Consider the following 14542-nt stretch of genomic DNA (forward strand, 5'->3'; position numbering starts at 1 on the left):
GTTAAAACATGCTGCGGCCATTTCATCCTACCATGAAGGCTACGGAGAGAGAGATCTGTCTTTGTGCATCCGAACAGGAGTCAGAAGACAACAACCTGGGCGCTTCTTAAAATGAGTGTTATTGCTTGTGGGCTGTGGTGGCTCATCCTACGTCAATGAATGAATGACCTACAGTGGGTCGGACTGATTCATTCTCCTGTATACAGCTGGATGAATGAGTCCTCCGTATACAGCCCCATGCACTTTTAAATCCTTCTCAGTGTAAACATTGGCCTACTCATCACAGTATAATAACAGCAAAATCTCGTCATGTCTCAACCCAAACATGAAGCCTCAATTCTAACAGCTGAAGGAAAATAATCACATCAGCTATTATGATGTGTGCCTCTCTCCACACACCAGCAGCTGACCATCGGTTAACGTTACTTGCAGGTGGGAGCTTTTCGCAGGATTTAGAATTATTGTGTTAATTCAGAAATAAAAAATACTCCGAAAAATGGAGGGGAAAAAATGACTCAGAAAAACGGGGGGAACTCCTAAAAACAGAGCTTTTTTTAGTTCTCATGAGCTAGAGATCTTTTAAATGACCAGGAAAGTCATTTGGCAGAGACTTCAAATGCGCTTGATCAGAGTAGCCTTATGTGCGCTTTTCTTGCGTGTAATGAAGTTATGGGTGCACATTGGTTTGACAAGTATGCACTGCCTCACCAAGGAATAATCCCTTGGATAAAAACTGAACCAGACACCATGTTCACTGTGATGGATTTCTATCGAGCAGGTTTCAAGTCTGTGCAAGCTTACTTTTTACATTGGCATGAAACGAACCGCCACACACATGAAATCATGTCATTCATTGGCTATTCAGTGAGATATTTGCACTACCCGGTGCACTGTTACTGTTCCCGTCCTAGTTGTATTATTATCATCATATCACAATAAGTTTTGTCATCACAGTCGGTGCAGGTGCCTAACTACGATGGGCGTAACTCTCAAAAGGCACGCGATGGTGTTAGTTTGCTCGAGACTAAATCAAAAGTAATCCCGGATTATCTTTGATAAGTGTATTTGGGATATTATATCTACATCTTTTTAAAAAAGGTTTTGTTGAAGGTGACCTTGAAATGAAATGATTGTTTTATCCTCTTTAAGCTCAAGGCTCTCTGTAATTGAATACCTACAGGCTGCAAGATCCGTTTCGCCTAGTACCTGAGCTGAACTTAATGGATCCTCCCTTTCAATTTGGGCAACACCCCTTCATCGCTCGACTATTCATGTGAGACCATTCATATTCAGTCCACGGACTCACCCGAAAGTGAAAAGGATGAGAAGGGCGCAGAGAGCAGGCTGAGAGGTTTTTTCCCAAGAAGCGTGTGAGTCCGGTTTTTCATGTAATCCACAGAAAGTTGAAGGAACCGGAGGGATTCATGGTGAGTAACTCCGCTTCAGCACGATAGATAGATAGATAGATAGATAGATAGATAGATAGATAGATAGATAGATAGATAGATAGATAGATAGATAGATAGATAGATAGATAGATAGATAGATAGATAGATAGATAGATAGATAGATAGATAGATAGATAGATAGATAGATAGATAGAGTTTAAGGTAGTTTATATAAGAAGGGAAATCATCCTCATTCCCTGGACTGGACACTGTAGTAAGTGATTAAATACTTCATGGATTTTTCCCGCTGGTGCAAAGGATGAAACTACTAAAATGAGAAATCATTGTGAACATGAACAACTTAACATTTTCTGTTTGACAACACTGACAGTGACAGTAATGGTCTTGCAATCAACCACGTGGTCAGAAGGTCACTCTAAAGTTTCTGATTGAACGTCTCTTCACACATAGCTTAATTGAAATCATGTTAGCTGTTTTTTTATTGTTTTTTTTGTGGGGCGGGGGGTTCGGTTAAAGTGCTAAAGATTGCAGCTCTGTGTGGCACTCTTTGGCCATTTGAACATAGTGGCCACAACAAGAAGGGGGGAAAAGAAAATTAAAAATCAGCCTGAGTTCAACAAGCAATCAATTCAACAAGTCCATCCACAGACCTGTAAGAGACACAGGGGGGCAAACATTAAAAAAGGAATATAACAAATAATGTTTAAACACTGTATGCTTGTTGAAACTGTTTTAAGTACTTCCCGATGTTCCAGAAATCAAGATAAAATCACAAGACAGATTAAAATTTTAAGGAATTTCCCGGACAGAAACAAAGCATATATTGCACATCTTAAAGGAATGTGTTATACACACCTGAGATGATTTTACAGGCTCTATTTCTGTTTTGTTGTTGTTGTTGTTGTTGTAGTAATTGAAGTGTTGAAAAAAACACTTGATTACATTTGCTACGAGATTGAGAGTTTGTAAAATTGACTTAGCAAGGTGTTTGTGTCTTGTTATGTCATGTCTTTTAAATGATCTTTTTAAAAATTGATTTAAAGATGATTCCTGTTGTTATGAAAAGTTGCAGCAGAGCAATGCAATCCATGATCCAAAAAGAAATACTTTGACGGCATGAAGATATGCATCAGACACCGTGAGAGATTGAGTTTTGCTCCTCCATCAATCTGTCAGTGCCTAAAAATACAATATTTATTATTATTTGGCTGGATATATTTCTCCCTGTAGTTTTTCTTACTGTATAATTAGAGACACTAATTTTGTGTCTAATTAAAGTTTACATAGCCAAACCAGTATAAGATGATAACAGCAATGTGGATGAGCCAACTGGCAAGGTGTGTCTATGTGTGTATCTTTTGCTTCGTTGTATCTGCTTAACAATGCAGATACAACGAAGCTCTATGCCTTATTTTAAGTAGAGTTATCTATTTTATGACATGAGCTGCAAAACTAAAGCAACAATTGCAGAATCATTCAATAAATAAACAGCTATTTTTTTCACATGTGTTAAAAAAGGGACATGAATAGGACACTGTTGTAAGTCACTCAACCATAAAGTATTTGATTGTTCCTTGTAGCGGGGAAACTTATTTCATTCCAATTTGTCATCCTGTCACTTGCAGACAGTGTGGTTGTTCACATACAACTGTTATTGCTCAACATTGGTCTCAGGTTGAACACTTCCTGGTAAATGTCCCAGTTTTTCAATGAAACAAGGTGTATTGTGTTTCATGTTGGTGACATTTCGACCAGCCAGCCTGTCCAAACACGCTCTTTGTTTAAGGTAATCTCCAAATCCTTTTTTAAGAAAACCAGTAGTTTAATTGAATTTTGTCTGCAGAATCATTCAGAGTCTTAAGTTATGGTTAAGGTTTATGGATAATTTTGACCGTCATTATCCATCCAAAATTTATGCCCTAACCTTGAACTTGCTTATGTGCCCCAAAGGCTATGAACTATCCAAACTAAATGAACAATCTGTGTGAAAAGATAGCTGGCAAGGCGCCGAGTCAAATCAAGTCAGACAAGAAAACAGTGGGTCATGTAACTTTTCCACAAAGACAACCTTTATTGCTCAACATGTCTGTTTGAGGTGAGACAAATTATGTTTTTAATTTCCCATGTGTAATGGACAGAAACCTGGTGCAATAGTAAAATGATATGTCCCAACCTGTTAACTAAATTCCTAGTGTATCCCATTCCCAGGCTACTGTGTGTTCTCATGGAAATCTAGCAAACCAGTTTCTACTCCAGTCGTCATCCATGTCAAGAGATCTAGTCCACTCAGCTAGTCTGTAAACTGTTTGTTCTTTACTCTCAATTTATTCCCTCTGCCCACTCTCTGTGCGTGGATGTGCCTGTCACTGCATCTGTTTGTGTAGCAAAGGCTCAAAGAGTGTGACTTCACTCTCAGGCCAGTCTGTGCACTACTCTGAATACCCCATGGTGCTGACCATTGTAAGTGCTGCCAGTGGTTTATACCCCCTTTGCACACAGGCTCTATTGATGGTGTTATTGAGCAGGGATTGCCTTAATACCCAAAAGAAACTCTTTTTTTCCCCCCTCCCTCATTTGCTTTCTGTCACAGTCATCCTTTTTTTTTCTCCTGCACTGCATAGGTTGAGAGCAGTGAATGAGGTCAAGCATCTCCTCAGTATCCAGAGAAAGGGTTATCTGGGCTTGCTCCTCTATCCTCCTTCTGGCTGCGTGTATCAGGTGTCCAGACCTACAAAACAGGATCTGCATTTCCTAAACTGTGAATGAGAAGAAGAGGGGATGTCGCAAGACGATAGTTGCTGTGTTGTTTGCAGCAGGGTTTTGTATAGCTGCCACTTGAACCAGTCAAGTAGAAATAAGAGAAAAGTAAGTTTTGGGGGCATATTTTCACATATGTCAAAAACTGAATATGCGTTTATATAAACAGAAATATATGTGTATGATAATTAGTACACTCAGATAAGTTGTAGTTGTTCTAAAAGTTCAATTCTCTTCAGCTCTCCTCTACTGCATTGTAGTTGTAGTGTGTGCTAATCTGTTTAAAATGACTCTTTAGATTTAAGTTTTCCTTGTACTTCCACTGCAGCATAACCTTTACAAATCCCTGTAATCAGGGATTAACATTCCACCAGACTGAATTCAGTAATATAAAACATTGCCTATGACCTATACAAACCTTTTTACTCTGTTTAGGGAAAACAGTTTTAGGGGAATCATTTATAGCAAAAGAAAACATGAAGTGATGATTGAAATGGTGAATATGCATTTGTGTTCCAAGAGTAATGAGTAAACACACAGGCCCTAACAGGCTTGTTATGGATTCATCTGGAACATGATTATGAAAGGAGGAATGAGGATGGTGGCTGCTTTTAATTTGGAGACGAGATTGCAATGGACAGTGGAGGTGTGTTGATGATGGTGAAAGAGAATGAAGGGGCTGTTTGTGTTGGGTTTTCACAACATAGTGCACAGAGCGAAACAGAGTATGAAAAAATGTTGGAATCATACACAGGGTGTATACACACACACACACACACACACACGCACTCTCACAAAGCACACATAAGATCTTTATCTTTATTTTACTCATAAAAGCGTTGAAGCATCAGAGCTTGAAAACAAATCATGTCCCACCTGTCCTTTTCCAGTATGCATGCTGCTGGTTCTCAGCTGTCACTCTGGTCTCCCTGCTTTCCCTATGCTGGATGTACATTTGTCTGGTTACCTATAATGACCGAGAGGATGTTAACTGGTGAGTCAAAACACACACACACACACACACACACACACACACACACACACACACACGCACACACACACCCACACACACAAACAAACAAACACTCTGTTCTCTCTTTTAAAATGTTTTTTTAACTGTACCAGCATAAGAATGACAATTAAAGTTAATTGAATTGAACACACACACACACACACACACACGCACACACACACACACACACACACACACACACACACACACACACACACACACACACACACACACAGCCCACATTGAGGCTAGCACAAAAGCCCAGAATCCTCTCTTTTCTTTCCTTTTCTTTTTTCTTTTTTTAGTGACCTTTGTTCTGCTAACCCTATGTTGCCCTCTATTGTTCTTTTATCAGGGAAGGCTTCGCAAAACTGAAACGCTGGGTGAACTGGTTCATGGTAGTGATCATCGTGTCCACAGTGTTAACCAGCTACTGTGTTCTACTGCTGGTGAGAATATAATAATTTGCAATTCAGCAGTAATGATGGAGTAACTGCATAATCATACCTCACTCTCAAGGCGCTAGTGAATTATGGGCATGGTAATGGATGTTTCAACTAAACAAAAATCATAAAATTGCAATTGTTTAGCCTAGTATCATGTAGTATAGGTTGTTTCTTTTTTCCAGTATGAAATTATAGTTGCAGTTTCATGTTCTGTAATTTACCATAACACTGTTCATTACAGGTCTTTGCACTGTTTCAAGTTGCTTTGAGGGAACCACTCAACCTACATTGGCTGCATAAGGTATTGTAAATATTTAACTGCTCAACTTTTTACCGGCAAAACTCATCATCATATTGAGGTTGAATTTTCTCACCACGTATAATTTTTGCTTTTTCTGTCCGCAGATCTTGTTGTTTTTTGGTGTGCTATTCATCTCCTTTGGAGTCGTGGGAATCAGTTTGAAGTGGCGACAAGAATGGCCGACTGTTCCTCTCTCTCTGCAGGTACAGTGAAGATAAAGCATTTAATTGTGTGGGAATGATAATCATCTGTTTTTGTTCATGGCTTTGATTGTGTTTTTGATGTCCATGTGGTCCTTTTGGCAGGCCACAGCTCCTTTCCTGCAGTTTGGAGCCGTTGGAGCTTTGACCCTGCTGAGCTCGTTTGTCTTCCAAGGCTTCCACATGGCCAAGGACAAATGTATGTTTACAACATCATCTAAAAAGTCAAGTCAAGTCAGTTTTACTTATAAAGCACCAAATCATTACAAAAGTTATCTCAGGGTACTTTTCACATAGAGCAGCTCTAGACTCAAATTTACAAAGACCCAAATTTTCCAATGAGCCAAGACTTGGCGACAGCAGCGAGGAAAATATCCCCTTTAAAAGCACAAACTGTAATGAGTCACAAGGAAATATAACAGTTTATACAGACACTACATTTTTCCAGACAGAAACCTCATCACTGGCTTGCTAAAACATTTCATTGCATTTTCAAAAAGTCAGTTTTGAAAATGAGGAAATCGTTTCTACAAGATAAGATTGATTATCTTGATCTAGTGCTATAGGTTGACATGCAGAGTGAATACAAATAAAGGATTAAAGGCAGAGATATGAAATGAAAAAAAAACATCTTAATGATGCTCATTGGCTCTTACAATTTACAGTTAATTAAGAAATTAGAGACATATTCACCCATCCCACCAATATTCTTGAGTCTTGAGTTATTTTTTAGAAGTTATTGTAATACTTGTTCTCAAACCCTATAGCACACTAGAGTTTGCGTGCTCTGCAGAAATGTTCAGTGGATTGCAGGAATGAACAATGCACCGATCAAGTCATCTTAACCACGTATAACTTTTAATTTGTTTTAAACACAACAAGAACATTGTGTAAACTGTTTGTATAAGAATAATCTGGTTTCTGCTTGAATTACAACATGTCATTTGAATGACGCATGAAACAATTCTTGTGAAATATTCATGTGTCAATTCTAGTGAAAAAGGCATACAAAAAAGGAACGGTTTGAAAAGCACTTCTGATGTTTATGATACTCTCATAGTACAAATAATAGTCATTATTAACTCACTTTCCTAAAAGAACGACTGTACTAGTCCTGTGGTTGTACTCACAGCAATGTAAATAACCAGAGGCAATTTGTTCTTTGTTTCCACCAGGCTCGAAGTTCCTGATTGCGACTGTCTTTGTAGTGGTGTCAGCAGCCATCTTCCTATGTCCGTTGCTTATTGACTCACCTTGTCTGATAGAACTGCAGGAATTACCTGAAAAACCAAAGCTCATTGGCCACCGAGGTGCACCAATGGTGAGAATCCTGTTTACTGTTTACAAAACCCTAAACACACAAACGGTCTATGTTTCATGTTGTCATTTGTACACTTTTGGATAAAGCTGTAACAGTTGAGGCATAGCAATTTTAGTTAAGGATTGTTGTTCATTTAGGCAGGTAGTCTAATTGTTATTTAACTTTTAAGTGACCCAAGAAGAAAATGTGTCTACAATCCATGCAAATATCATCATTTTCTGCAATTCAAAGTGAATTATGCAATGTATTCTGTCATATTCAGTATACTGATACTGTAATGATATCACATGGCTTTGCACTTTCATGTGTTCACATTACAGCTCTATGTCTGGCTCAGGTGTGAACATGTCCAGTCATGTGAGGGCCCCATATGCCATGTTGCTCTTACATCTTGTTAGTCTGCTTTGCTCTTGGTTCGCCAATAGGCTCAATTTAACACTCTGTATGGGGTTGTGCGTGTTCACACAGCTTTGGGGTAGTTTATGAGTTTAAGCACATGAGTGTGCTTCACCCATCTGTCCTGTCTGTGTTCAGCTGGCTCCGGAGAACACCATGATGTCGTTCAATAGGAGCATAGCGTGCGGCGTGACGGCCTTTGAGACAGACGTTCAACTCAGGTACAGTGAAAATGGGTTCATATTTAGTATAGTACATATTTATTTAGTATTTTTTAGTGTGAGTTGTAAGAGTAAAGCCTATTTATATTTTTAAATAATTATGTATTTTGTGCTTGTGTTTATCTACCCACCTTGCCCTACCTGTTGTACTGTATGTCTGTCAATACTTTCTAGTGTGTGTAGTCCTTATATTGGACTATCACTGGGACTGCAGATGGAAACTAGCCAATGGCTATACTCTGGTGCAATGCATCTTTTCTCTTTGAGATTAATGTCAATTGTACATGGTACCTGACAAATAAACAAACAAATAAATAAATAAAGATGGAAATAATTATCTACTGTTCCATAGCAAATAATTACTACTATGTGCTTGTTGATCGCTACACAAATGTTTACAATCAATACACCATCTTGTTATCAATGTTCTTGCAGTTTCTTCTTGCTGCCCACTAAGGTCAACTAAACTACACTGTTGCCCATAAAGTTGGAATAAAACAGTTTTTACTTCTTCTCATGAAATGATTGTGATTATGTGATTTATTCTTGATAGATAAAGTGTATATATTCTCAAAATTGTATTGATCAATCTCATTGCACCTGGTCAAAGGTGATTAGTGATGTGTATAAATAGAAAATAAAAAGAGGAATGTGTCTGAAACAAAATTATTCCAACTTTATGGGCAACAGTGTACTTAAAGGTATCCCGTGGAGTTGTTGTTGTTTTTTTGTTTTATTTTTTACCACTGGTAGTGCTATGAGAGGGGGTGTTAGATTTTCATGCACACACACACACAAGGCCAAAAGATAGCAGATACAAAATCCTGCCAATGGTTTTATGCTGATTAACTGATCAACAGTTGGTTGCAGTAATGTCAAATAATCCAGCAATGCTCAAACAAAGGCAGTAAAGAAGAAGACTGTTGGCAAATAGTTATGAAGAATCAAACATTTTTCCAAAAATCAATCTGCAAATGATTTATGAGTAAATTCTGCATGATTTTTAGGCCTGGAAGATACATGCATTGTATTTTGGTGAGAAACAATGAATGTTAACGTAACTTCATGTTTAAAAAATATTATTAATATTATTGTCAACAAATATCATGTGCAGAGCCAAACCGATAATGAACTCTTCCTACTTACAAGTACCTTAACTTATTCTCTTGTAGTTTATCAAAATTACAAGATGAGACTCTCAAATCAGACATGATTCTTCCGTGACTAAAATAAACACATAGACATTAGCAAAGCAAACAGTAGCTCATGGCAAGTCAACTAGGCTGCTGACAAAAAGAGCTAAAGCTAACTTTTTTGTTTTTTATTCTGCTCCTAGAGCATTACGGGCAGTGAAGCCCTTGAAATACCTCATAAAACATTTTATTCATCTTAATTAACTCCTGTACTCATCCCTCCTCAAACAAAACAGTCAAATAACATATACAATCTTCTTTTAACTCAATATTTCCCAACATTAACTGTTTTACATAATTTAACAACTCTTATGAAATCAAATCAGCTTATAGTCCTAGCGTATTCTTCTGTGCCCTATACTTGCACTGGTGTTCTTTGAGAAATTTACTGTGTAGCACAAAGTCAAGAGGTGATATGTAGCACAATAAGCTAGTGAAACTCTGTAAATGTTTGAAGGTTGTTTGAAACTACCATGGCTGTACTCTTTGCGGTGAAGAAACAGTCAAGTCAATTTTATTTGCACAGCACTTTTCAAACAGTTCATACAGGCAGTTCAAGGTGCTTAACATCAGCAAAAGAAGCAATAAAAATTGTTTAAATACACAGAAATACAACAATTAAATGAAAACCAAATGAAGCACACACACAAACACACACATACACATTAGAAATAAAAAATAATAATAATAATTGAAAAGGAAATAAAAAACACAAACATATTGAAAAATAGTTGTTTATTTCTATATTTATTTTGATGATCTTTATTGTTTTCTGTTTTTAACCTAGTAAAGACAGAATTCCCTTCTTGATGCATGACTATTCCTCTGGGTTCTTGAGGAGAACGACAAACGTTAAAGAGAAGTTCCCTGGCATTGACTTCAACTACAGCGGCAACCTGACCTGGGAGGGATTACAGAGTCTGAATGCAGGTGAATGGTTCTTAAAGGTGAGACTTTGATTTAAATGTTCACACACTTGCTCATGAAGTTTTATCTGTTGTCACACAGAATTATTGTGTATTATCTGACTTTTTTCACATCATGTGTTCTTATTGACGACAAAATCACATATCTGATATGAATGATCTCCTCATCTGATATCCAGACAGATCCTTTCCGTTCAGTGTCCCAGCTCTCTAAAGAGGAAAGAGAAACAGCGGGGAATCAGACAATACCTTCCTTACTTCAGCTCCTCAACCTTGCCAAGCAGACCGATATCTCAGTGATATTTGACCTACGTTGTGCCAACCCGGAAAATGACACAGTGGACACAGTCAGCACCATCTTGGAGTCTGGCATTGACCCAAGCCTGGTAGGTCTGATGTCAATTCCTCCAATGGAATTTGATTGACATATTTCATAATTGTATTTGTTAAGGGCTTGATTTTCCTTTCAATAGATCCTCTGGCTTCCTCCAAAACAAAGAGACTATGTTAATATGACTGCTCCAGGCTTCATCCAGATCTATGACAATGAAAGTGATATGGATAATGAAGGAGGGAAGCACCTGAATGTGAAATACAGCAAGTTCTCTACACAAAAAATCAGGTAAACAAGAAGAAACAAAATACACCCATATTATATAGTATGAGGTAGTGCCGTAGGGCATACACAGTAATGTGTTAATTAGAAGTGTGTCTGTAGCATGCTGAGACACAGTGCTGGCTCTGAATATAAAGACGAAGCATCGGCCTCCAGGGGATCACATTCAAATAATGTTCCAACCAGGAGTGTCTTTTTAAACCAGTTTTGAAACATACTAAAGAATGAAATGCAGTGTAGAAACATGTTTGATAAAATATGAAGGCCCTGAGGTGCATAACACAACAACTCTCGAGAAACACATCAGCATCATTTCAAAAAAACACAACAACAAAACAGGAAACATAACATTTCAAGATACTATGTTTGGTGAAATGTGTTTTGCACCTCAGGGCCACCATAATAAAGTGCTGAAGCAAACACACGTGTGTTTGCTTCAGCACTTTATTATGGTATTATGCACTGCTGTCTTTGGTCATGGCACAACTCATGTTTTCCTTATCAAATGCTTAATACCTGTTAGCACTTGTTAATCTTTAATTACACCCTTTGAATACTTGCAATTTTTGTGCTGAAATCATGTGCAATATGATATAGACGTGTGTGTGTGTGTGTGTCTATTTATCCATACCTACCCATGTATGTATACAGCCAAAAAAGTTTATATATTTTTATTGTGTCATGGGCATAGGCAAGAACAAAACATCTCACATTAACATTACACTGCAAACAAATAACACCTGTCTTCTGTACTATGCATTTCTATTGCTAATGATAATGTACCATTGTACATTGTGTGTCTTAAACTTTTGGATAAAGTATGCTTCACATAAGACTCCACTCTGTAGATGTGTTTCATCAGACTACACAGTATGTTTTCTTGATTTAGGTTTTTTACCAAACATCAGCAGATCATCTTTCTTTATACAGCAGGAACAGTTTGCGCTGGGCATCATGAATTTTACACTGTAATCTGTTTTTTAAAATAGAAAGAGAACCAATCATACAATATAACAACACACACATACTGTAGATATGAACATACACATTATGCACATGCAGAAACACATCTGCATGCACAAATACTTACTGTCCTGTTTTCCACTGATTCCTGTCTTCCAATATTTAAAACTACAACTTTTTATTTCCTACATGTTCTGTTTCTAATGTATCTGACAGGGACCTTCGGGAAAAAAACATCACAGTGAACCTGTGGGTGGTTAATGAGCGTTGGCTGTTCTCTCTGCTGTGGTGTGCAGGCGCCAGCTCCGTTACCACCAACTCCTGCCACCTCCTGCAAAATATGACCCAGCCTGACTGGGTTATGGTGAGCAACAAGTTTGTAATTCCATCAGTTAAAGCATACAGTACATTCGAAGGTGAAGTTGGAGGTGTGTTTTTTCAAATGTATGTGACACCCATTGACCCTAACAGCATGTTTGTTTGTTTCAGGCACGTCACATATACCGAATAATATGGATTTCAGTGGATATTTTATCTATTCTGATGATGTTCGCTCTCTACATATTTCAGTGGTAAACAGGAATGATGTTTCTTATACATATTTGTGTCTGTTGTTTTGAAAATGTCTGTGGAAGTGAATATAGACTGACTCATCCACCTCACCTGTTTCTGCCAGGAAAACACACTGTTTCTGTCACAGAAAAGGTAAGTCAGGGCTGCAACTGAAGAATTGCTGCCACTAATGATCAGTACATCATTTTCTTAATCAATCGATTCATTGTTAAGTCTATGAAGTGGCATAAAATAGTGAGAAAATTCAGTCCAAACGAAAAGATTTTCAGTCAACTATAAATATAGAAAAAAAGAAAGGAGCAAGACCACAGATTTGAGAAGTTGGATATCCAGGGAACGTTTGTCCTCTTTGCCTGAAAAATTACTTCAGTGATTAATCGGTTGAAATAGCTAATTAATTTTCTATTGATCTACTGACCAATTAACCAACTAATTGTCTCAGGTCTAGTTAACATATTAACAATAATCATACTTAAAAAGACATTTTTAACATGTGGGTGTTGTGCACGGTATTCCAGATAACTGTACATATGGTGAATAAAGTGGGTTTGTATACATTTTCATTTGTATGTAGGCTTCTAATGGGGAAATGGGTGAAGTAGTGAGAGAATGTGGTGAAAAGCTTATAACTGAATAATGTCACTACAGTGATAAAATGATTGCTGGCAACAACAAAACAACATGAATATGCATGAATATGATTGTTTAATGCAATCAAAGTAAATATTTTTAGTAAAACTGAAATTGAATGTGTCAAAATGGATCCCTTCATTTGTTTTCATACCTTTAACAGGATCAGGGAAACAGGGAAACAACAATACTTCAGCCTGGAGTGAGAAAGAACTGTCACCCTTCTTACCCACTGTGTAGTTTAGCGGACTCGAGCAGCAGATGTTTCTGCCTCAGAGCGGTTTGGACCTGGATCAGGAGGAAAGGACCTTGACGTTGGACTATAAACTGTATTTTGTAGCCATGAAAATGAGAATTTTTCTTTTTTTACAGAGATTATAAATTTGAATCAAATATCAGCATTGTGCCACTGGATGGCAGTTTTAGTTGTTTGGTGTTGTTGTTTTTTTTTTTTTTTTTTTTTTTACCAGGTTTACCTCTTTTCTTAACAGGTTCTCTCATGTTTGATTATTCTTCTGTTACTATTAAAAATATTCCGCTTTTGTCTGATTGTATAGCTGTGGGCACTGGATTTACTCTCTGCACTTTATGTCATTGTGTTGTTGGTGTTTTGATTCATTTCAGACCGTTTTTTCATGGTGTTTGGTTCATGGTCATTAATGCAGGAAAGATGTAGATATATAAACTATTTACATATATGTAACTAGAGCCAAAAGCATTAAAACTATTATCTATACTCTGATGTGTCTGTGTATTTGATCCTCAACTGTTGCATGAGTTATACTTTTGGAAGAGTGTGTCTTGTGATATTGTATCAGTGCCCTGTAGAAATGAAAACTCAGAAAATGTAATATTTTGGTGCAATATTATTGCAACATATACAGTTGTATCAAAGTTTAAGGCACTTTAGATGTTTAGATTTTTTTTTGGCACTCTTTCTATTGACATATAACAAGTAAAAACAAAGCAAATCCCACCAAATCTACAACCAACCCTCCCAGACATCCTCTTGTGGTTACAAAAAAACAAACAGAAAAATTGAAGGCGATTAAACAAACATTAATAGTGCATTCCATTCAAAGAGAGCTACACCTAAAGTAATCCCATTACAATAAGGGTAAACTATACAAATCAGGAGGTGTAACCTATTTGATGTTTAGATTGTTGTCCATAACACCATCAGAGAGGCATCTGATTAGTCCCAGATTAATTCTGCAGCATCACAACAACCAGCCAGAGTCACAAAGATGTATCTTCATCAACAAGAGGAACAAGGAGTCCTGCAGCAGATGGTTTGGCTCCCACAGAGCCCCGATCTCAACATCAGGAAGTTGGTCAGGATTACAAGGACACAAGCAGCTGTGATGCCTAAATCCACAAAAGAACTGTAGCAACCCCTGTAAGATACAGGAACAAACTGCCTGACAACCAAATATTGATTTAATTTATGTTTCTGCTGTTCATTGATCTATGTATGAGGTGAATTGATGAATACAAAACTGCACGTTAGAAAGGTGTTACTTGCTTACCGTCTCTTTGTGTAAAAACTCAGTATTTTTTCATATGCATTGTATGTAT

General features: G+C 37.4%; 1 protein-coding gene across 1 annotated transcript; it reads left to right on the plus strand.

Annotated features, from left to right (window-relative positions):
• Positions 1-4187: 4187 nt before the first annotated feature.
• gdpd2 (glycerophosphodiester phosphodiesterase domain containing 2) lies at positions 4188-13170 on the plus strand. The gene is made up of 14 exons (XM_062425214.1): positions 4188-4274; positions 5057-5160; positions 5534-5627; positions 5866-5925; positions 6030-6128; positions 6231-6324; positions 7301-7446; positions 7981-8063; positions 10044-10203; positions 10362-10568; positions 10656-10804; positions 11978-12125; positions 12251-12333; positions 13128-13170. Exons 1-14 carry the CDS (start codon positions 4188-4190, stop codon positions 13168-13170), a joined length of 1557 nt encoding a protein of 518 aa, XP_062281198.1.
• The last annotated feature ends 1372 nt before the right edge of the window (positions 13171-14542 follow it).

This window comes from Scomber scombrus, chromosome 9, assembly GCF_963691925.1.
Source record: "Scomber scombrus chromosome 9, fScoSco1.1, whole genome shotgun sequence".
Taxonomy (NCBI): domain Eukaryota; kingdom Metazoa; phylum Chordata; class Actinopteri; order Scombriformes; family Scombridae; genus Scomber; species Scomber scombrus.